Source organism: Eubalaena glacialis, chromosome X (assembly GCF_028564815.1).
Source record: "Eubalaena glacialis isolate mEubGla1 chromosome X, mEubGla1.1.hap2.+ XY, whole genome shotgun sequence".
Taxonomy (NCBI): domain Eukaryota; kingdom Metazoa; phylum Chordata; class Mammalia; order Artiodactyla; family Balaenidae; genus Eubalaena; species Eubalaena glacialis.
The window spans coordinates 8025888-8050275 of record NC_083736.1 but is presented as its reverse complement, the minus strand read 5'-3'; the positions used below and the strand labels follow the sequence as shown (position 1 = coordinate 8050275).

Sequence of the window (24388 nt, the reverse complement as noted above, 5' to 3'; positions counted from 1 at the left end):
ATGCAGAAAATTATAGGACACTGATGAAAGAAATTAAAGATGATACAAATAGATGGAGAGATATACCATGTTCTTGGATTGGAAGAATCAACATTGTGAAAATGACTCTGCTACCCAAAGCAATCTACAGATTCAATGCAATCCCTATCAAACTACCACTGGCATTTTTCACAGAACTAGAACAAAAAATTTCACAATTTGTATGGAAACACAAAAGACCCCGAATAGCCAAAGCAATCTTGAGAACGAAAAATGGAGCTGGAGGAATCAGGCTCCCTGACTTCAGACTATATTACAAAGCTACAGTAATCAAGACAGTTTGGTACTGGCACAAAAACAGAAATATAGATCAATGGAACAGGATAGAAAGCCCAGAGATAAGCCCACGCACATATGGTCACCTTATCTTTGATAAAGGAGGCAAGCATATACAGTGGAGAAAAGACAGCCTCTTCAATAAGTGGTGCTGGGAAAATTGGACACGTACATGTAAAAGTATGAAATTAGAACACTCCCTGACACCATACACAAAAATAAACTCAAAATGGATTAAAGACCTAAGTGTAAGGCCAGACACTGTCAAACTCTTAGAGGAAAACATAGGCAGAACACTCTATGACATAAATCACAGCAAGATCCTTTTTGACCCAGGTCCTAGAGAAATGGAAATAAAAACACAAATAAACAAATGGGACCTAATGAAACTTAAAAGCTTTTGCACAGCAAAGGAAACCATAAACAAGACCAAAGGACAACCCTCAGAATGGGAGAAAATATTTGCAAATGAAGCAACTGACAAAGGATTAATCTCCAAGATTTACAAGCAGCTCATGCAGCTCAATAACAAAAAAACAAACAACCCAATCCAAAAATGGGCAGAAGACCTAAATAGACATCTCTCCAAAGAAGATATACAGATTGCCAACAGACACATGAAAGAATGCTCAACATCATTAATCATTAGAGAAATGCAAATCAAAACTACAATGAGGTATCATCTCACACCGGTCAGAATGGCCATCATCAAAAAATCTAGAAACAATAAATGCTGGAGAGGGTGTGGAGGAAAGGGAACACTCTTGCACTGCTGGTGGGAATGTAAATTGATACAGCCACTATGGAGAACAGTATGGAGGGTCCTTAAAAAACTAAAAATAGAACTACCATACGACCCAGCAATCCCACTACTGGGCATATACCCTGAGAAAACCATAATTCAGAAAGAGTCATGTACCAAAATATTCATTGCAGCTCTGTTTACAATAGCCAGGACATGGAAGCAACCTAGGTGTCCATCATCGGATGAATGGATAAAGAAGATGTGGCACATATATACAATGGAATATTACTCAGCCATAAAAAGAAATGAAATGGAGGTGTTTGTAATGAGGTGGATGGAGTTAGAGTCTGTCATACAGAGTGAAGTAAGTCAGAAAGAGAAAAAGAAATACAGTATGCTAACACATATATATGGAATCTACAGGAAAAAAAAAAAAAAGGGTCATGAAGAACCTAGTGGCAAGATGGGAATAAAGATACAGACCTACTAGAGAATGGACTTGAGGATATGGGGAGGGGGAGGGGTGAGATGTGACAGGGTGAGAGAGTGTCATGGACATATATACACTACCAAATGTAAAATAGATAGCTAGTGGGAAGCAGCCGCATAGCACAGGGAGATCAGCTCGGTGCTTTGTGATCACCTAGAGGGGTGGGATAGGGAGGGTGGGAGGGAGGGAGATGCAAGAGGGAAGAGATATGGGAACATATGTATATGTATAACTGATTCACTTTGTTATAAAGCAGAAGCTAACACACCATTGTAAAGCAATTATACTTCAATAAAGATGTTTAAAAAAAAAAATTATACCTAAGTAAACAATGAAATAAACATATCACCTTTCAATTAATCTTACCTAAAATATTACATCTTCAGGTTTGTAGAAATAACTCCCAGCGTACATATAGACGGCATATTAGTATACGTGGCACATACCTGCTTATAGCGAAGGGTTCGTCTTTCCAAAGTGTTTCGGACAAAGGGGGACTTCCGGGGCAGCGTTGAACTGTCGCTGTCACTACGATAAAGCTACACCAAAAAGACTGAGGTTCAGAAACATTTCCTCAAGAATTCAACATTCATTCTCTGTGTACTCTGAACTGGATTATTTTGTTTCTCGTGCAGGTACTCAAACAGTTATGACGTTTAGAGCTTTTACCAAGACTTTGGGTCTCGCTTACAAGAAAACCCTACACAAGAGTTTCAAGCCAAACAAAGACAAACCAAATAAGCAGAGCAACCCCCAGCCCCACCCCTCCTTCAGGTCCATCAACCGAACCAGCTGAGGTTTTCCAGGCTAATCGAGCAACACAATTTCAGTCCTATCAATGCCAACTGCCACTTGATACGGTGTGACGCTCATGAAAACCCGCACTCTCCTCGGCGCTTTTCACTTTTTATCAATCATTCTCATTTGCTGTGTTTCTAGCTTTGGCAAGAGCTGGGAAGACTGGCGTTCCAGAAAAGAGCCTCGTTCCTGGCAGGAGAACAAGCCCACACCACTGACACCCACCCTGCCCATCAAGGGAAAAGGCCTGGCTTTAAAAAGAAAAATAAATAATGCCGACTTCACGGGAGCCGAGACATTACGTATTTCATTTGGCGGCAGGTTTTCATTTCAGGATCAACATATATCTGTGTGAAAGCAAAGTCCTGGCCTTCACGGCCTTACTTTCCATGCCAATGAACCCCAGATATCAGGAAATGTCGCAGCCCTGCACTTACATGCCTCCCAATCATCACAAACATATAATATAAACACAAAGAGGCCTCTAGAAGCACCGCCGGCCAGTGCGTGCCTTCGAGCAGGGCGCAAAGCCCAGTGCAGGGGCTGGAGGCCTGTCTCTGGGGAGGTGAAGGGCTCCCTCCGTCACCACCCTGTTCTCAGCAAGCAGGCTGGAGGCTGCTCCACAGGGGCTCGGCAGGAGTCTAGGATAAGGAAGGGTGGCCTTCGATCAGGCACCTCCAGCCGCGTGATGAAGCATCAGGCCCCACAGGGCTGCAGTCTGATGGGGCGGGAGTGCCCCGCCTGACCCTGGGCTGCCCGGGGCAGCGCGACCGGGGCACCTCACCGCGTGGGGAGAGGAGCTGCAGGCCTCGCAGACGTGGCCACCCGGGCCCCAGCCCCTGTTGCTCCCTCCTGTGAGTAAAGGCTTCCCTCCCCAAGAAAGGTGGGCTCCCTGCTCAGCTCCTGGGCAGTGACCTGTAAGTCCCTAGAACGTTCTAAGTGTCTCTGTTTACCTGGGGACCTTGGCCCGGCCACACAGTCTCTGCTGACAATGTGAGGGGGGCCCTGGGCCACCAGCTTGGCCCTGGAGACGAAGGTCAGCCACGCCGGCCACCAGCTGTGCCTCGTGACGACCCCCACAAAACCCCTGGGCACCAAGCCTCGGGTGAGCGCCCCTGGTCGGCTGTGCTCCTGGCACGCTGCCACTGCTCCGAGAGGTGAGAGCTCCCACACAAATCCAGTGCGGGAGAAGGGCTGGAAGCTCCGCCCGGTCTCTCCGGAGCGCTGCCCGTCGGTCTGCACCCCTTCCCTGCGGCGCACCATCATCGTGGCTACGACGGCTTTTCTGAGTTCCGTGAGTCCTAGCCAATTTCTGAGCCTGAGGGTGGGCCTGGGGACCCCTCAGTGTCTCCCACGTAGGCCTGAGGGTCTGCCTCTCTCATATGATCAAACTCTGGCTTTGCCCTAATGCAGCGGCTCCTTGGCAGCCCCTTCAAGGGAAGATGCTTTCTCCAACGAGCCCCGTTAGAGGAGCGGGAGGGTCAAAGCTCTCCTCGAGCCAAACGGCGCCCCCAGTCTGCTGCGTCGTGAGCACTTACCCTCAACAGCGCCTCGTCTCTGCTAGTCCGTGCCGTCACTGTCACACGGCCACGGCCGGCCAACCTCCAACCTGCTGTCCTGTCTCCATGGACCACAGCAGGTGGGGTCTCCCCCTCCACCTGTCTCAGAGTTCTCAACCCTGCGTGCAGGTGAAGACCAGCCGGGAGCTCCAACCCTCTGCTGCCCAGCCCCGCCCGCGACCGATGAAGAATCCTTCCAGGCAGGTGGCAAAGGACTCCCGACTTACTCTGCAGACGTACTGGCTTCGTGCTCCGGGCGAGAAAGTCTGGGAACGCACAATGGTGCTGCTCCGCGTGAAGGGCGAGCCGCGGGCCCTGCGGCCGGGCCTCTCCTTCGGCAGACTCGCCACCTCTTCCGGGAAGAGATCTTCTGTGTTGGTTTCCTTATCAACCTAGACAGTAATTTATTGTTTACCACGACTCTTTCTAGAACACAAGCATTAAATTAGTGTAGTCACCAAACAACCTTGCCATTTCCACTGGAGGTCTAAGTGGCATTTCACACTTAACACGTCCAAAATGGAATTTCTGATATTCCCTCTGCCAAGGATCTCTACTTTCCCATTTGTTCCAGCAAAAAAAGTGTTCGTGTCATTCTGGACCCAGCTCTCTTTCATACACCCCTATATCTGGTCCAAGATTAAATCCTGTTGGCTCTGTGTTCGAGATTAAGCATGTTTTGACCTCCTATCACCAACCCTCCATCTGGGTCACCATCGTCTTGTGCCTGATAAGTGCAGGAGGCTTCTCACCCGTCTCCTGGATTCCACGCCTCCCTCCTCCCTTCAAACCCTTCTCAACACAGCACCAGGGACATCCTGGTAAAAAACTGAAGTCAGACCCAGCAATTCCACTCCTAGGTGTATACCGAAAAGACCTGAAAACAGGTGTTCAAACAAATACTTGCACACAAATGTTCATAGCAGCCTTATTCAAACAGCCAAAAGGTGGAAGTAGTCCAAACATCCACGGGCGGATGAGCAGATAAACAAAACGTGGCATACTCATGCAAGCGATGAGAAGGAGGGAAGTGCTGGTAGATACTACAATCTGATGTACCTTGAAAACATTAGGCTGAGTTAAAGAGGCCAGTCACAAGAGGCCACATGCTGTATGAGCCATTCATTCATTAATTTTTATTGAAGCATAATTGACTTACTATGTTATATTAGCTTCAGGTGTTCAACATACTGATTCCATATTTTAATACATTACAAAACGATCACCATGATAAGTCTAGTTACCGTCTGTCACCATACAGAGTTAACACAATATTATTGACCTTATACCCTATGCTGTACATTACATCCCCGTGACTTACTTATTTTATAACTGGAAGTTTGTACCTCTTAATCTCCATCACTTATTTCCCTCATCCCCACCCACTCAACCCCCCTGGCAACCACCAGTTTTGTTCTCTGTATCTATGAGTCTGTTTCTGTTTTGTTATGGTTGTTCATTTGTTTTGTTTTGTTTTTAATTCTACATATAAGCGAAATCATGCAGTATTTCTCTTTCTCTGACTTATTTAGCATAATACCCTCTAGGTCCATCTGTGCTATTGTAAATGGCAAGATTTTCTTCTTCTTTATGGCCAGTATTTCACTGCATATTATGTATATACATATGTATGTATATATATGTGTGTCTGTGTGTATACATATATACACACATATATACCCCATCTTCTTTACCCATTCATCTATTGACAATGGACACTTAGGTTGTTTCCATATCTTGGCTATTGTAAATAATGCTGTAATAAGTACAGGGGTGCATATATCTTTTCTAACTAGCGTTTTTGCTTTCTTCAGAAAAATACCCAGAAGTGGAACTGCAAGATGGTGTGGCAGTTCAACTTCTAACTTTTTGAAGAACCTGCTTACTGTTTTCCACAGTGGTGACACCAATTTACATTCCCACCAACAGTGCACAAGGGTTCCCTTTTCTCTACATCCTCTCCAATGTTTGTTATTTGCTGTCTTTTTGATGATAGCCATTCTGACAAGTATGAGGTGATACCTCATTGTGGTTCTGATTTGCATTTCCCTAATGATTAGTGACACTAAGCATCTTTTCATGTGTCTGTTGGCCATCTGAATGTCTTCTTTGGAAAAATGTCTATTCAAGTCCTCTGCCTAGTTTTTAATCAGGTTGGTTGTTTTTTTTGATGTTGAGTTGTCCCAGTTCTCTGTATATTTTGGTATTAACCCCTCGTCGGATATAACATTTGCAACTATCTTCTCCCATTCAGCAGGCTGCATTTCTGTTTTGTTGATAGTTTCCTTCACTGTGCAATAGCGTTTTAATTTGATAGAGTGTCATTTGTTTTTTGTTTGTTTGTTTGCTTCCCTTGCCTGAGGAGAGATATCCTAAAATACATTGCTAAGACTGATGTCCAAGAGCATACCTACCTATGCTTTCTTCTAGGAGTTTTATGGTTTCAGATCTTACATTTAAGTCTTTAAACATTTTAAAATGGAATGAGAAAGTAGTCCAGTTTGATTCTTTTGTATGTAGCTGTCCAGTTTTCCCAACACCATTTAATGAAGAGGCTGTCTTTTCCCCTCTGTATTTTCTTGCGTCCTTCATCATAGATTAGTTGATTATATAAGTGTGGGTTTATTTCTGGGCTCTCTACTCTGTTCCATTGACCCATGTGTCTTTTTTTGTGTGCCAGTAGCATGCTGCTTTGATTACTGTAGCTTTGTAGTACAGTTTGAAATCAGGGAGCATGATACCTCCAGCTCTATTCTTCTTCCTCAAGGTTGTTTTGGCTATTCGGGGTCTTTTGTGTTTCCATACAGTTTTTGGATTATTTTTTCTAGTTCTGTGAAAAATGCCGTTGGTATTTTGATAGGGATTGCATTCAATCTGTGGATTGGCTTGGGTAGTATGGTCATTTTAACATTAATTCTTCCAATCCATGAGCATGGTGTATCTTTCCATTTGTTTGTGTTGTCTTCAATTTCTGTCATCAATGACTTAACACTTTTCAGAGTACAGGTCTTTTACCTCCTTGGTTAGATCTCTTCCTGGGTATTTTATTCTTTTTGATGCAGCTGTAAACTGAATTATTTTCTTGATTTCTCTTTCTGACAGTTCATTGTTAGTTGTATAGAACTGCAGACGATTTCCATATATTAATTTTATATCCCTTAACTTTAAATGTTGCCACTTTACCGAATTCACTGATGAGGTCTAGTAGATTTTTGGTCACGTCTTTAGGATTTTCTATGTATAGTATCATGTCACCTGCAAACAGTGACAGTTTTACTTCTTCCTTTCCAATTTGGATTCCTTTTACTTCTTTCTCTTGTCTGACTGCTGTGGCTAGGGCTTCCAATACTATGTTGAATAAAAGTGGCGAGAGTGGGCCTTGCTCCTGATCTTAGAGGAAATGCTTTCAGCTTTTCACCACTGAATATGATGATAGCTGTGGGCTTATCATATATGGCCATATATGGTAGAGTTATGTTCCCTCTATACCAACTTTCTGGAGACCTTTTATCATAAATGGATGCTGAATTTTGTCAAAAACTTTTTCTGCATCTACTGACATGATCTTGATTTTTATTCTTCAATTTGCTAACATGGTGTATATCTCTTGGATTGATTTGTGGATACTGAACAATCCTTGCATCCGTGGGATAAATCCCACTTGAGCATGGTTTATGATCCTTTTAATATATTGTTGGATTTGGTTTGCTAGTATTTTGTTGAGCATTTTTGCATCTATGTTCATGAGTGATATTGGCCTGTAGCTTTACTTTTTTGTGGTGTCTTTGGTTTTGGTCGGGGTGATGGTGGCCTCATAGAATGAGTACAGAAGCACTCCTTCCTCTTCAATTTTTGGGAATAGTTTGAGAAGAATGAGTGTTAATTCTTCTTTAAATGTTTGGTAGAATTCACTTGTGAAGCTATCTGATCCTGAACTTTTGTTTGTTGGGAGTTTTTAAATTACTGATTCAGTTTCATTACTGATAATCGGTCTGTTCATATTTTCTATTTCTTTCTGATTCAGTTTTGGGAAATTGTATGTTTCTAGGAATTCACCCATTTCTTCTAGGTTATCCAGTTTACTGGCATACAACTGTTCATAGTAATCTCTTATGATTCCTTGTATTTCTGTGGTGTCAGTTGTAACTTCTTTTTTTCGTTTCTTTTTTTTCTTTTTTTTGCTGTGCCATGTAGTCTGTGAGTCTTAACCACTGGACCACCAGGGAAGTCCCCTCTTTTTTTCATTTCTGATTTTATTTATTTAGGCTCTCTTTTTTTCTTGATGAGTCTAAAGGTTTACCAATTTTGTTTATCTTTTCAAAGAACCACTTCTTAGTTTCACTGATATTTTCTATTGTTCTTTTTCGTCTCTTTCATTAATTTCTGCTCTGATCTTTCTTTCTTTCCTTCTAGTAACTTTGGATCTTATTTGTTCTTCTTTTTCTAGTTCCTTTAGGTGTTAAAAAAAAAAAAACTCCCAAATGCAGATTTTCGACTGTGAGGTGGGTCAGCACCCTTAACCCCTGTGTTGTTCAAGGGTCAACTGCAGTCGTACTTTCGGTACACCTGTGGGTGGAGGTGAGCTCTTCCCTACTCTGTCATCTTGGCTACGATCCCCTGGAGTCTGATCTTTTAAACCCTGGATGATTCCATTTACACAAAACATCCAGAATTGGCAAATCCATAGAAACAAAGCAGATTGGTGGTTGCCAGGGGTCGGGGAGAGATAAGGGAGAGTGAATGCTAATGGTTATGGGGTTTTACTTTGGGGTGAAAGAAACGTCTTGGTACCAGAGAGAAGTGGTGGTTGCACAACATTGTAAATGTATTCAAAGTCACTGAAATGTCCACTTTGAAAGGGTTCATTTTATGAGAATTTCATGTCAATAAATTATTCTAGGAAAAAATTTAAAAAGTGAGTCAGATCACATCACCCCTGGGTTCAAAACTATCCACCAGTTTTCCAATGCTCTCAGAGAAAAAGCAAGAGTCCTGAGTAGGCCCTGTATGATGTGGCCCCTTGACTCCCTCTGTCCTCAGCTCTGATGCCTCCTTACCCCGACCCCACCTGCACTTGCAGCTCCCTGCACCTGAATGCCCATCCCCAGCCCCACACAAGGCTCCCAGACTCCTTCCTTAAGGACTTTGCTCAAAAACTGCCTTCTCAGTGAGACTTCTATGACCTTTCATTTCTATTATAAAAAATACATAAAATTAACCATCGTGGACTTCCCTGGTGGCACAGTGGTTAAGAATCCACCTGCCAATGCAGGGGACACAGATTTGAGCCCTGGTCCGGGAAGATCCCACATGCCGCGGAGCAACTAAGCCCGTGCGCCACAACTACTGAGCCTGCGTGCCACAACTACTGAAGCCTGCGCGCCTAGAGCCCAGACTCCACAATAAGAGAAGCCACCACAATGAGAAGCCTGCACATCACAACGAAGAGGAGCCCCTGCTCTCCGCAACTAGAGAAAGCCCGCATGCAGCAACGAAGACCCAACGCAGCCAACAATAAATAAGTAAGTAAAATTTACCATCGTAACCATTTTTCATTGTGCAGTTCAGTAGTACTAAATATACTTACATTGTTGTGAAAGAGATCTCTAGAATTTTCTCACCTTCCCAAACTGAACTCTGTCCCCATTCAATAACTCCCCATTTCCCCATCTCTAGCCCCTGGTAACCACCATTCCACTTTCTGTCTCTATGAATTTAATTACTTTAGGAATCTCATATGAGTGGAATCGTATAGGATTCATTTTTTTGTGACTGGCTTATTTCACTTAGCACAATGTCTTCAAGCTTCATCCATGTTGTAGCCTGTGATGTGACTTCCTTCCTTTTTAAGGCTAATATTCCATAGTACATATATACCACTTTTTCCTTATCCATTCAGCTGTCGATGGACACATGGGCTGCTTCCACCTCTTGGCTACTGTGAATAATGCTGCTATGAATGTGGATGTGCAAGTATCTCTTGGAGACCTGCTTTCAGCTCTTTTGGATGTACATCCAGAAGTGGAATTGCTGGATCATACGGTATTTCTATTTTTAATTTTTTTTAAAAATAATTTATTTATTTATTTATTTTTGGCTACGTTGGGTCTGTACTGCTGCGCACAGGCGCTGCGCACAGGCTTTCTCTAGTTGCGGCGAACAGGGGCTACTCTTTGTTGCGATGCACGGGCTTCTCATCGCCGTGGCTTGTTTTTGTTGCCGAGCATGGGCACGCGGGCCGTGTGGCTCACAGGCTTAGTTGCTCCGTGGCATGTGGGATCTTCCCGGACCAGGGCTTGAACCCGTGTCCCCTGCATTGGTAGGCGGATTCTTAACCACTGCACCACCAGGGAAGTCCCTATTTTTAATTTTTTGAGGAACCTCCATACTGTTTTCTATAGCGGCTGCACCATTTTACAGTCCTGATGTTTGTAGATACCAATTTACACTTCTAAATGTAACCCTTTCTAAAATGGTAATTCTTTCTAAAAATGCAAACCCTGCTTCCCTACCATCTCATTCTTCAGTAGTCCCTTTGACTATCTCAAACGCTGCTGTATTTTACTGGTTTACCCTGTCTGTTGCCCCCATTTGTTTCTTTGCTGTTGCATCTGCAATGCCTGGCAGCTACCACATGCACATGGAAAGAGAGAATGCAAATGTGGTGAAGAACTAACAACTGGGGAGTCTAGGTGAAGGGGATACGAGTATGCGTTGTACTATTCTAGCAACTTCTCTGTAGATCTGAAGTGCTTCAAAATTAAAAGTTGAGGGAGGAGGACACACCAAGCTAGCCTCCCACAGCTACTGCCCCTGACGTGGGCCAACGCTCGTCAAAGTCTTAGAAAGAGGAATAATGGCCATGACCGGCAGCCGCGCCCAGAACATCTCCGCCCGAGGCACTGCATGGGCTGCAGTGCGGGAGGCTGCCAGCGGGAGGCTCTCACTTTTCTCAGGACCTGTGTTTTGGACTGAGATCAGGGGCTGTGCTGGTAGATGTTCTGATGAGTTGAACAGTTGGGAAACAAAGTTGCAATCGAGCACTGATACAGTGTCTCCCAACCCCACTGGGTTCCTTAGACATTTGTCACCACAAACCTGAAAGATTTCCCCACTGGAGATACGGTGATGGGCACCACTAGGATTGGGTGAACAGAAGGGCCAAAAGGATGCTTCGCTGCTCTTAACGTCACAAACGGAGAACAACGACAAGCGTCCAAAATGTGAGGGACCCACGAAACACCCTGAGCCACACGCGGCCCTGAAGAGGGCACATGAAGGAGTAAAAATCCACCCCTTTTAGTTGTCCCTTCCTTTTAATTTAGAGTAGACAGACGTTTCCATGGTACCTGCTGTTTACAGATCTGAGGCCACTCACTTCAATTCCCTCGCATAGGGCACACAGCCCCTCCTTCCAGGGCAGCGCCTGGTGCTGTGTGGCAAAACATCAGGGGCTCCGCGAAATCCTTTGTCCTTTTCTGCTTACCTTCAGAGGCGGGGGCTGAAGTTTCTCGGGGCCGTAAGGGTCTGCCTGGCCAGCAAACGTGTGTCCGTGGATGGAGCTGACAGCAACGCAGCAGGGCTCTGGGTGCGGGGGGCTGGTCTGGGCGCAGCTGCTACAGCCACTGTCCACCGAGTCGGCTTGCCAACTCCTGAAGGCGGGCATGGCAAAAGCCCCCAAGACGTTCATCAGGGCACTGACTTTACTGCTGCACTCAGAGCACAGCAGCAGAGACGCCCCATATTTGCTTCCAATGACTGAAGACGGTTGCTTTTCTCATAAAATGAAAGGCAGTTCTGTTTCGTGGGGAAGACAGAGCTACAAGGCCTTTCATGAAGAGGGTCCGTCTGTCTGTATCGCCCAATTGCAGCCGCTGAAGATGCCAGCAGCCCGGAACCCCCTCTCCCCGAGCCCTCCCAGCCTCCTGCCCATCCCTGAACACACACCCTCCCCCTCTGCCGTGCACTTTCCCTTCCGAAAATAAATTCCTCTTGAAACTAAATCCAGAGAAAGCCATCAGGAAGAAGTAGCAAGCTTTGGAAGCATGATGCTCTTCGTGGAAAACCGTGGAAGTAAAGCAACATGAAAGTGCTGCCGGAAAGGACCCGCAGGGAAGCGATCCACTCGCGGTGCCTGCCCATCTGAGCTACTCCTCTACTGCAGACACGTCTGCCCCACCCCGAGTCAAGCGTTCACCCACGGGCTGCTCCGGGGAAGAGGTAAAGGGCCATCGCATGATTCCGTTTACAAGAAAGGCCCAGGACAGGCAAATCCCTGGAGATGGCACGCAGACGGGCAGTCGCCAGGGGCCGGGAGGACCGGGCGGACTGTTAATGGGTATGGGGTTTCCTTTCGGCACGACGAAAACGCCCTCAACTTGAGTGTGACGTTGGCGGCACAGCTCTGTGCCTGCACTGCAAACCAGCGAATTGTCCACTTAATGGGTGAACCGTATGGCAGGGAGATTATATCCCAATAAAGCAGTTAATAAAGAAAAAGACAAAACTTAAAGGGCCCTATCGTATTCAATCCGGGCAGAGGGAGTCCCTCAACAGTCCCCCTCTTTGAGAGAAATTCGGGGAACAGAAGGAAAGGTGAAAAGCCTGCGCGTAGAGCTGGGGTCAATGTACTGCCCTCGTGCAGACTGGCATACAATCCCCCGTGAGAATCCCGACTTCTGGGCAAAGGTACCGAAGAGTCGCCGCACACATTCTACATCGCGTTGTGTCTGACGAACATCCCGGCTGCCTCTCCCCCGAGGGGCTGCTGGCCGCGCTCACCTCTCGGACACGGCCTCGGCCTGCTCCTCCTTGCGCTCCATCTCCAGGATCTCCTCCTCCGTGTACTCCAGCTTCACCCGCTCCTCGGCCAGCTCTCTCTCCACCGCCTGCAGCTGGGCCGTGGTTCTCGCCAGCAGCACCGTCACCGCGTCCTACAGGACGAAAGGGACGCTGCCAAGAAGCAGCCGAGGCCAGCGGCGTGCGGGTGGCAAAGCGGAAAGCGGGCGCGTGCACGGCCCGTGGGGAGCATCCCTGCTGCCGGGCTGGTGGCCGTCCCCGGCTGCTCTCCAGCAGGAAGCAGCTCACCCCCGGTTGACAGCAAGACAGTAACTTGGCCTTTCCATGTAGCTCTGAGGACTCAAATTTTAAAGCAACCAACGCATCACTCATGATCATGAATATGTTGCATTAAAGAACATCATCATGAATGGCCACATACATCACTACAGTCCCTTTTTATTACTTCCCTTGAAACCCTGCTTCTTCATCGCCACTGTGTTCTAAGACTAAGTCTACACACATGTTTCTTAGAAACAATGTCCCCAGGAAAAGCCCGTCTCAAAGCCAGGCCACCTACTGTCTTTCCAGACGTGGTGGGTGCAGTGTCCCGGAAGTCACTGTGTCCCAGCCGCTCGTCCTCCCGCCGGGGCGGCTCGGGGCCGGTGAACACCTGCACCGAGTACCAGCGCAGCTGCATCTCGCTCGAACCATCGTAATCAGCCAAGTTAATCTGAGCAATGCCCTGTGCGGTGTTAAAAAAAAAAAAAAAAAGCAGAACAGGCCCTGAATGACTGCACCTTAACAACCAATGGGCATCAAGGTCACCCTTTAATCTTAAGCAGAAAGGCCATACAATGTGTCACTGCTATTCAAAGGACTGCAGTAAAATGAAAGTCATCGAAAAGGATCGTAATGGGGGTGGCTCCTTGCTTGCTTGTTCAGCCCAATCAGAAAGTGCTAGAAGGGGAACAGGGGCAGAGAATGGACAACGTGGAATGGTGGGTCAGGCTCAGGATCTGCCACTCGAAGAGCCGCTGATTCTAGCAGGAATTTTTGAAAAAAGAGAGGACTGGTGTAAAATAATATAAGTAAATAAATAAATAAATAAATAACACACACACACACCCCCCAAAAAAAAAGAAAAAAAGAGAGAGAGAGAGAGGACTGGTGGAACTCTCCAATCTCTAATTCTGCCGCTGAAGGGGTGGGACCAAGGGGGAAAACTCCAACCTCGGGAAGAAAGCACCCTGGCTTCCAAGCCCTGGCCCTGCACCGGCTGGCCGGGGTGAAGACGGACTGCTGACCTGCCCAGTTATAGGGTTGCCAGATAAAAAAGAGGGCATCTGGGTGAACTGCAATTTCAAATAAACAGATTTTTTTTAAATAGAAGTATGTCCCAGATATTACATGGGACATACTTACAGTAAAAGGCATCCATAGTTTATTTGAAATTCAAATTTAACTGACCATCCTATACTTCTATCTGCCAAATTTCTCAACCCAACTTTTATCAGTTCCCGTGACGCAAGACAGGGATAATGCAGAAGCCGTTGCATAGGAGTTTTGCAAGTATTAGCTGAGATAATATATGTAAATTACAGAACACTTGACAAGATAAGGGGTTTTATCATCCCTTTTTGCCCTCCCAGCTACAGAGATCACTTGACATCAGGACAAATTCTAAGTGCCCCACCGCAGGACACAGGAAGGAGGGGAGGGAGGAGGAGAGGGTGAGGAGGGCGCCGTACCAGCAGTTCTTCCTGCAGCTGCGGATTCACTGAGCACACGTATAACTGAAGGGACTTCAACGTCACCATGCTTGAATGCACAGGGATTCTGAAAACTTCATTAAATATCAGGGGGGCTTGCAATTCCAGAGCCTTAGAGCAGTAAGTGTTTGGCGTGCCGGAGTCAAGCGGGGGCAAATAGACGCGGATGTGTCTGGAACCAAGAGAGGAAGGAAAAAGCAGACAGAGGCAGCGCTCACTGACACATCTGCACGTGACACGCATGGACCACATACGTGTGCACATACGCCGCTCTGTTCCACTGCCCGTGTGCAGAATTCTAGTGTCTTTTGGAAAAGATCCTTTTCTCAACTAAGAGTAAGCCCAAAGAACTTACGTGCCCCTGGAGATCAGGGGGGAAAACCCAATCACAAAGAGAAGACTTCCAAGTCAGTGGTTAGGACTTCAGGGGGACTCAAACGGAGGTTCTGCTTTTACCATCTTTGTGGGAAAACATCTGCACTGATCTCTCCACGGCCCCTTGGCTCCCTCTCCAAGCTCTACCTGCCTTGCCTCTCAGACTGCTCGCCCACCCAGGCACCCGCCAGGCTGGGCTCCCGGCCCTGTCTGCCCCCAGCACGGAAGCCAGCACCCAGGAGAAGCTCCAGCATCAGTGGAGTGAAGTACACCATCAGGGCGAACCCTCAGCCGCTGAACACCAGGCTGCTTCCTAGGCCTTCGGGAGGCCAGTTTACAAAGACGACTCACGGAAGGGGAGGGCACCCTCGGGCCTGAACACCCATCACAGGTGGGTTCACCCGCCAGGGTAAGTGGGACCTCACACTCCCATCGGGCACCCATCTCCCCACCGGGAACAACACAGATTTCCTTCTCCCTGCTCGGACAAGGATGCCTGATCCCAGCCTGAGGCCTCTTCAGGCACCTCATCAGATCTCAAGAGCCGAGTGTGGCTGTGTCGCCACCAGCCTTGTGACCAGGATGGACGTTTTAAGCCCCAACGCTGCCGATGATGGGCACCCGGCACTTTGTCAGCATGGCCACGGCACATAACCAGCCTGGCTCCAGTAACTCCACCTGCCTCAAAAAATAAACCAGCCTCTTCTTAAAACTTACAATCCTTTAGATTTCAGACAGACATTCCCTGGCGTGTTATTCTAAATTCAGGTTCCAAGACAGTCTTTTCCCTCCCCAAACTGCCACGTGCAGCAGGTCAGCCAGCGGTGCCGTGTGGAGGAGGGCCCGGGGGGAGGACACGGCCCCCACCGGCGCGGGAGCTTACATTTTGCAGTCTTCCTTCACCACCAGCCCGGCAAAGTTCTTCAGTTGGAGCACGTTCACGAGGAGACACTCGCTGGCACTGTCGTGCCTAGAAAATAAAATGCACGTTCACAGGCTGCAAATGCCCCACGGTGGAGAAATCCTGCTTGAACTACCGCAGTGGTCCTCACCCCACCCCCAGGGGACCTGTGCAAAGTCTAGAGACGTTTCTTACTGTCACACTGAGTGGAGGGGGGGCTACTGGATCTAGTGGGTGGAGGCCAGGGCTGCTGCTCAACACCCCAGAGGGCACAGGACGGCCCCAACCAAGAATGACCCAGCCCGAATGTCACGAGTGCCGAGAAACACTAGGATGACAAGAGTGAGCAAAAGAAAGCTGCTGGGATGTGATCATCCTGCCTCGTTCGCCTGAACACTGCTGGTTACTGCCTTCATAGACACTGCAGCTAGAAACCAAAACGCTTAGTGTTGCACAGCACCTGGCTACCCCAGCTCCGGCGGGAACTTCCCCGAGGGCCTGACCGTGCCCATGGGGTGACAGTCCCCAGCTGTGACTCGGTGTTGGAGGACGGCAGTGGAGCCGCTCTTGCCCATCTCTCCTTCCCGCCACCTCTGTCCCTTCACCTGAGACCGCTGAGATGGGCCCGGGGGTACCCAGGCCAGGGACCAGCAGCCGGATCACGCGGGTCCCCCCACGCCTCCTGGCCTGTGTGTGGAGGTGTGAGTCGCCGGGCGGGCCCCAATCTACCCGTCGTCTTTATGAGCAACAGGGAAGGAGCCTTCTGTACTCACAAAAATCCAACATGGATCTGGGGCCCCTCGTTACCGCAAGCGTCTCCAGGCACAGGCTCGTCGGCATCCTCACTCCTGCGCACAACCGGAAAGGCACCGCGTTATTCCGAGGGGACCTGCTTACCTCGGGCTCCGCAGAAGCTCTCTCACACTAGGGGTGCTTCTTACTGAGAAGGGCTTTATTAAGTTGCGACATAAATAAATGCTTTAAGTGACTGACAGGGCACGGCAGGTCCCCAGGATCCATGATGTCACCTCCCAGGGTACCTGCTGGCGAAGTGGCCTTTTTGAGAAAATACCTCTCAAAACCACACGTGATATTCACAACAACGTTCAAAAACATATACTTTTAAAAGCTTTGCAGGGGGGACTTCCCTGGTGCTCCAGTGGTTTAAGACTCCGCGCTTCCACTGCAGGGGACGCGGGTGCGATCCCTGGTCAGGGAACTAAGATCCCGCAAGCTGAGCAGCGCAGCCAAAAAAAAAAAAAAAAAAGTTGGCGACAAGTGAAATGCATACAGACATCTGAGCTGAAAAAATGACATCAAAGGTCTCAAACAAAATAAAGCCCACAAGGGGTTTTGTCCTTGCAAAGTGATTCCTCCAGCGAAGGAAAGGGGACGGGGGGAACATCCATTTCTAGTGAACGTCCTTTCTAGAAAAGCAGGTCTCTCTTGCACACTGGTTCTCCTTTTCCCGCTCTACTAGGATCATGCCTTCCAACCCCCAGGGCCGGAGAGAAAGCAGTCATCCTAGATGTCCGAAGCCAGGCCAGTCCCCAGACGCCACCTGGGAGGAGAGGGGGTCCGTGGGGATGCTCAGGGCCCCTCCCGCATGGAGAGAAGCCAGAAGAGCTGCACCCCGGAGACACACAGAGTGTCAAGCCAGACAGGTTTCGGCAGGGGTGCCTTTTGGGAAGTCAGCCCAGGAAGGGGAGAAGGTCAGCTTCTAACCTTTTAGTGGGAGGTTCAAACACGCCGCTGTCGCTGGCCAGCGAGTAATCGGACAGGCAGGCAGACACGCAGTGCACTCTCCGCTCCAGCCTCTGGGCGCTGTCTTCTCGGGGGGTCACTGCTGCAAGCGAGAGACACGGCCGGGCTCAGGAGGCGACAGCGCGGGAGCCCAGGGCAGAGCAGACAAAGGCACGAAGGGACAGAGACAGGCCAGCACGTGTGCAGATGTGTGTTTACATGCACTCTGCTCCAGTCTTTTCTTATATTGGAAAATGGAAGAAACAGGCTTCTGGCTACTTCTTTAAAAGCTCTTTAAATGATCATCAAGCTCCTTTCACCTCCTTAATGAGCGCACAGGTCAGAAGGTGGCGGGAAGGCCCTTGGCATGGCCCTTTGAGAGAGCGTCACACGGGAAGCCCGGGAGAGAGATTTCGCCTGCATGCGGATGGCAGCGCGCTCTCTGAGAAGTGGGAGGGGGGGTGTTTCCTTGACGCTGCTTGGTATTCTCCATACTTTATACAAGGAACATAGGCCACACTGCTTTATAATCAGAAGACAGAGTTTTTAAAAATCATCAAATAACCCCCAACAAAATAGAGTGACTTTCAAGTCAGAGGACACAGAGGCACCCAGACTCGGCCTCTGCCAACGTCTCCGTGACCCCTCTGCCGCTCTAACTGCAGCGCCCTCCTCAGCAGCCCTGGGGCCAGGCTGGCTTCCAGAACTGTCTCCTGGGATTAGAAAGGACCATCACTGGGCAGCTTATTTTTGTCTCATATCTATTTTAACCAAGAGCCCAAGACAACCACTGACATTTTCCCTTTTACCATTTCATCAATTCTTTCTACTCCTTCCCTCACAGCAACAAGTTCCTTTTAATAAAAGCAAGAGAAACAGGCATGTCGTCTCCTGCTGCTAAATGTGGCGACGGACACAGGAACCTCAACGCTTCTGAGAGAGGCACACACGGTTAGAACACAGGCTTAAACCACGAAGCCCCAAACTGAGCCTCACTCTGGCATCACAATGCCTCTTATTAATAATGCAGGCCCCTCTTGTCCTTCTATGTTCTCCGGCCATCTAAGCTCTAGAAATTGAAAATCTAGACACCTGTGCACCCCTGAGTTGAGGGAAATAGCGAGTCCACCAATGACCATCTCTCTTTTCAGCCAAATTATTATTCACAACAACAATTAAACCCAAACACATTCATCGGGGTACAAAACAGACAGGGCTGTGGCCTTTGGTCTCACGATGTTAACTGCAGACAAAAGCCGACCTTTCAAAGGTCTGCAGCGCCCAGCGTGGGGGCCACCGGCTCCGCCTCGGTCAGGGGCAGAAGCTGGCTCCGTCCTGGGGTGGCCGGAGGCACCGACTCTCAGATCGTAGATGACGACTCCCAAGTCCAGCTCTGCTCGTCACCCCTGCCCCACGGAAGGACCCAGAGCCCCCAGCTCTGAATTGCAGAGAGAACCCCTCAGTTTGCTGCATGGAACCCCAGCAAACACAACGGCTCACTACTTCCATTCCCAGCCCTGACACTCGGCCTTACATGCCTTTAAGGAAGTAACACCGCACAATGATCCAGTTAACTTCCAGGCAACCCAATGGTGTGACTGACAAAATTGCTCTCTCACTGCAATGAAAGTGGATGAAGAGAGAAAGGAAATGGGGGAATCAACCCTCAGTGATCCTGGGCTTAGCACATTCACGGAGCAACCGGATGCAGGAGTTGACAGAAGGAGGTACGGTCAGCACTTGCCCTGGGTGAGAAAGAAAGCACACGGCACACTCCACAGTACACACCGCAACCGTCTGCTCTCGGGCTTCAAGGCAACGAGACGGAAAGTGGGGAGCAACGCCAGTGAAGTAAGGAATAAACAAGCTTCCACACATTCATTTTATAAACCTCTGACCCTTCCATCATTAAACACAGACACACAGACACTGAGACCTAAGGACAGCAACGCTGCTTGACAAAAGGGAGGAAAGTATAAGGAAAATCACACCGTGGGCAAAGCTGCCAGCTGGCATATTAAAATAATGAAAGCGTTAAAGTCTGGGGAAAAAAACACAAGAAGGAAAAAATACGTCAAGCTCTTAGAAAAGTTCTTACACAACTTTCATAGCCAGGATGAATACCGTTCAAACGACAACAACAATAATAAGAGCAACTGTTGAGCTACATTAAAGCACAGCTATGAGCTATGCCCTTCTTGACCACACTCTGACCATCCTAAATACACTGATTCACTGCACAAAGATGTGGCACAGCCTGACCAGCAAGGCGAAGCGGAAGTCCAAGGTCACTTACAGTGAACGTTTCTGTCGAGCCGCATGAGAAAAGAGATAAAAAAAAAAAGGCACAAAGTGAAAAAACTGTAGAATTTAAGCCAACAATTTTAAACAGGGTATGAATGTAATAAAAAACATCAATAAACAGATGAACAAGGTCAAAATACTTACGGACTTATATTAGCAAATACCAGTGGGAAATGAAAATAGGAACGGATTTCAAAATCATGACACATTTGACTTTTAAAATGTGGGGAAGATAAAATTGTAGTAAACATGTAAAAACGGTTAAAGATGACAGTTTATTTCCGCACTCCCCTGCCCCACCTTCTGTCCCCTCAGGTTGATTTAAAACACAATAGGCAATTCTGAATCTTATGTTACTAAAAATTTTTCTCGCTAAAGCTTGCTTGAGTCAAACTTAGACTGTACTGTTCTTAGTCAGACTGGAGAGTGGAGGGAACTACGTGACCTCGGGCGTCATAAATGAGGGGTGGGGTTAATGTAACGAGTATTGAGATCCTCGCCAACTTTATGAAGCTGCGATGACTCTAGGCTTCATAAGCATCAAGGGAGGCAAGGAGTCACCCTATGTCCATGCCTGAAGCTGCTCACCCAACCCAGCTCTGCGAGAGCACTTACCAAGACCCATTCACTAAGTCAGGTACCTCTAGTTTGTATTCTACTCAGAGTGTCATATGTGAACGCACCACCAGGTGGCAGTATCTGACCACACCATAAGCAAAGACCTCCCAGTCTAAGAAGCTTGAAGCACTGTAACATCCACCACAAAGTAGGAAAGAAAAATAAAGAAATCAGGATCAGAAATTAAGTCAGCTCTTCTCCTTCCCACCCAGTCTTTCCCCTGGACCAAAAGCGGTGCTGGACCTTGTGTGGATTTTCTGCATAAGTAGACAGACACTCTTGTATCTCAGCCTTTAAAGAAAAGTTGGTATGGGGGGGTGGACACTGAGAAGAGGAAGCTCAAGCAACAACACATGCACGATTCAGTCCTTATTTTGTATTTTCTTTTTTGAATAAACATGGAGCACTGAACCTGTGATTACAACAAAGAACAAAGTGAATAAAGTTCCCCCGTACATGTGAATTACAGAAATAACGTACCTGGGGATATGAAAGGTGTGTTTGCAAACGCAGAGGGGGAGACATCAAAATAATAGAGATGCCAAAAAGGCCCGGGGCTGCCGCAGAACATAATGGATCTCTGGTTAAGCACATAAATGCTACAAGAGACTATTATCTTACATATATATAATAACCCGCACAGGTACATATAAAAAAACCCGACAGGTAACAGAATGGTGGTGAATGGAAGAGCCCATAAAGATCACCTCATTCAAGGGCACAGAAGCTGAGACTCAGCTCCATCTAAAGTTGCGCTCAAGGTCGCACAGCTAGTGAGTCAACAGGGCAGAGAACAGAATCTGGGTATAAGCTGCTAGTTCGAAGCCATTTCTGCTACATCACCCTGGTTTTGTATTCACGTTTTATTTCCACCTTTTGCTGCTGACTGCTTAACAGTACATAACCAGGGTTTCTCAGCCTCGGCACTCTTGACATCTTGGCTGGATCATTCCAGCCAAGATGGGGACCATGCTGTGCACTGTAGGATGTTGAGCCTTGCCCCTGGTCTCCACCTACCAGATGCCAGTAGCACCCCACCAGCTCCAAAGTGCGACAACTGAAAATGTCTGCCAAGTATCTCCAGGGGTCAAAAACACCCCTGGTTGAGATCCACTATGCTATACAAATTATCTAGTGTTCGCCTAAATGGAATGTCTAAAAACAGTTTTGCTGTGCAAATAAAAATTAAGTGGGCTGAACTTCAGGAATGAGAGGCCTGTTCTGATCTTCTCTAAAAATTAAGGAAGTTAAAGTCGCTAGAGGTTGGCTCACAAAAGCACTCGGGGTGAAGATAAGGAGGGTTGAAGCCCAGACTCTGCTTTGTGCACCAGCCATCAGCCAGAATACTCCCCAGAACAGCAATTTGGTTTTCCATGTGGGCTACAAGCTGACAGACGCTGGCACCAAGCAGAAGCTGAATTAACACCAACTGGACGGATGAAATTCTCATGGCTACATGTTTCTGGATTTGAAGAGCAGCAGAGAAATCGATTCGGTAGAAAGGACTGATATTTTCACTCCCTCCGTGACAGAATTATGTCCTTGAAAAGTACAAGGACAGGGCTTCCCTGGTAGCACAGTGGTTAAGAATCTACCTGCCAATGCAGGGGGCAAGGGTTCGAGCCCTGGTCCCGGAAGATCCCACATGCCGCGGAGCAACTAAGCCCGTGCGCCACAACTACTGAGCCTGCGCTCTAGAGACCGCGAGCCACAACTACTGAAGCCCGCGCGCCTAGAGCCCGTGCTCCGCAACAAGAGAAACCACGGCAATGAGAAGCCCGCGCACCGCAATGAAGAGTAGCGCCCGCTCGCTGCAGCTAGAGAAAACCCGCGCGCAGCAATGAAGACCCAACGCAGCCAAAAAAAAAAAAAAAAAAAAAAGTACAAGGACAAAGGATGAAGAGATGAAGTCACAGGGCCAACGAAGTAGAGATTTCTGCCGGGCCACAGCCAGACAGCAGTCCCAGGGCTGGTCTGAGGCGGGCACACACAGAACGCTGCATCTGGGCACACGCCCTGGAGAGTTCATGAAGGCCCGAGTACTTCTTTGTCAGCCTCCGAATGTGGAGGAACTGTCTCATTTTCGACAATTCAGTATATTCTGAAAACAAGCCAAATGCCTGGGAAAGACTACTTTGCCAGTTTCCATGACATTTCAAGGACCCAGGGCAAAAGCACGCAGAACGAGCGAGCGAGCGAGCGAGCGGGCGTGCGGGCCTCCTCTTGCCCTGGAGGGTCCTAAGCTGAGGGCTCACTAGGCCACAGCAGAGCCAGCTGGCTTCCTCCCTGAACTCGAGACCTTTCCTCCCCGGCCCCGGGGCACCCACCGGACCCATCAGTACGTACGTGCAGCCGTGGGACCGGCAGCCGCTTGGGGTCCTCGCTCGCGAGGTCCTTCCCCGTCCCCGGGGCACCCGTGCGGCGGCAGGGACGCCGCGCCCGGCGGGTCTTCGTCCCCCAAGGCGGAGGCCTGAGCGCGCAGCCTGTCCAGGGCGCCCAGGCCCGCCACCTCGAAGGCGTCCCCGAGCTGGGCCAGGGGCGAGTCTCGCGAGGCCGGGAGGAAGGGCGTGTCCAAGGGTGAGCTGGGCGGGGACAGCGAGGACAGGGAGGAGCGCGAGGACAGGGACGCCAGGGACTGCGGCGTGTCCAGGGAGCGCCTCTGTTTGTGGAGGCCCGCGGGGCCCGGGGCCTCCGCCAAGGGGGCGTCCCGGCCCAGGGAGTCGAAGGAGACGAGGTCGAAGCGCAGGAGCGGGCCGCCCTCGGCGTCGGGCTTCTCGTACTGCGGGAGGCCGTAGATGTCGGTGAAGCTGACGGAGCTCAGGGAGCCCCGGCTGGAGGCCAGGGAGCCGCGGCTGGAGGCCAGGGAGCCGCGGCTGCTCCCCGAGGAGACGGTCAGGGTGCTGGCGGACAGGCTGAAACGAGAAGAGCAGCCTGGAGTCCGCGGCTGGAGCCTGCTCGTCCCCACCGCGAGCCGAGCCTCCGGTCTGCTCCACGAGGAGCAAAACTCTGCCTCGGGCCCGTTCACCCGGCGCCTCTTCAACACCTCGGAGCGTTTTAAGACACCCCTCCACCCCCGCCCCTTCGTGACTATCTCCTTTGTTTCTTTGATTGTCAGTAGAGAGCAGTAGTAAACGTCAAGGGCTCTTGCTCGAGTTCAAGTTCCAGCTCAAACTCAAGACTAGCTGAATGCATTTGATTTGGTCACGGGCTTTGCCCTTTCCCAGCCTCCCACCTTCTCACCCGGCGCTGGGATGATAGCGGTTCCTGCCTCAAGGCGCTGTGAGGAGGAGAACTGAGAAAATAATACCCAGAAAGCCCTTAACACTACACTTCACGATACGGTAAGTGCTTGAAAACTGGAGCTCTTACTGAGCATCCAAATCTGATTTTAAAGATATTCAGGCCTAATTAAAATGAATATCTTAAAAAAAAATAATTAAAAGTGTATGTGTGCATCTATGTAGATGGACATACACACTCCTGATGCTCTGAGTTACAAAATCCTTCGATAAATCTGACTTAAGATTCATTACTCTGAAGTCACACTTGGTTCTCCTCATATTCCTTGGGTCATATATAAGCAGCTCATCTTAAAAATATCCTGTCTTCACTTTCCTGTCCCGTGTTTACAACCACTGCAGGTTCTAAGTTCTGGGAGAGAAAACCAGGGGCGCTATTAAAGCGTGAAGTTCACGGCCACTATGTTATAAGATGATAACAAGTTACCCACCTTTGTAACTGGGACTGGAGATAGGACGTTAGGCGGGTGGCTTCTTCCAGCTGCATCAGGAGACAGTTTCTTTTTTCCTGAAGTAGAATCCTGTAGGTACAAACACAGTCCACTGGTGGATTTCAAAGATGCCAAGTATATTTTCCTAATAAGAAATTCAACTCTAAATTCCCCCAAACTGATTGAGGTGTCAATGACTAAATTCTAAAAAAGCACATCCAAGGTCATAAACACCAAGATAACAGACTGTTTTTGTCTTG

The 24388-nt window shown here is 48.5% G+C and overlaps 1 protein-coding gene across 3 annotated transcripts in view; it reads right to left on the bottom strand.

Annotated features, from left to right (window-relative positions):
- WWC3 (WWC family member 3) overlaps window positions 1-24388 on the bottom strand; it is a 125590-nt gene that overhangs the window by 8024 nt on the left and 93178 nt on the right. For 2 of the 3 annotated variants that reach the window (XM_061177793.1, XM_061177795.1), the window contains 11 exons: window positions 24129-24218; window positions 22745-23310; window positions 17459-17579; window positions 16507-16581; window positions 15716-15802; window positions 14437-14629; window positions 13266-13430; window positions 12689-12840; window positions 11394-11559; window positions 4135-4299; window positions 1997-2089 (listed from right to left, as the gene is read on the bottom strand). In XM_061177793.1, the coding sequence (XP_061033776.1) occupies window positions 1997-2089; window positions 4135-4299; window positions 11394-11559; window positions 12689-12840; window positions 13266-13430; window positions 14437-14629; window positions 15716-15802; window positions 16507-16581; window positions 17459-17579; window positions 22745-23310; window positions 24129-24218 (1873 nt within the window). The remainder of the gene's footprint in view (window positions 1-1996; window positions 2090-4134; window positions 4300-11393; window positions 11560-12688; window positions 12841-13265; window positions 13431-14436; window positions 14630-15715; window positions 15803-16506; window positions 16582-17458; window positions 17580-22744; window positions 23311-24128; window positions 24219-24388) is intronic. The other variant, XM_061177794.1, reaches the window with a different exon arrangement.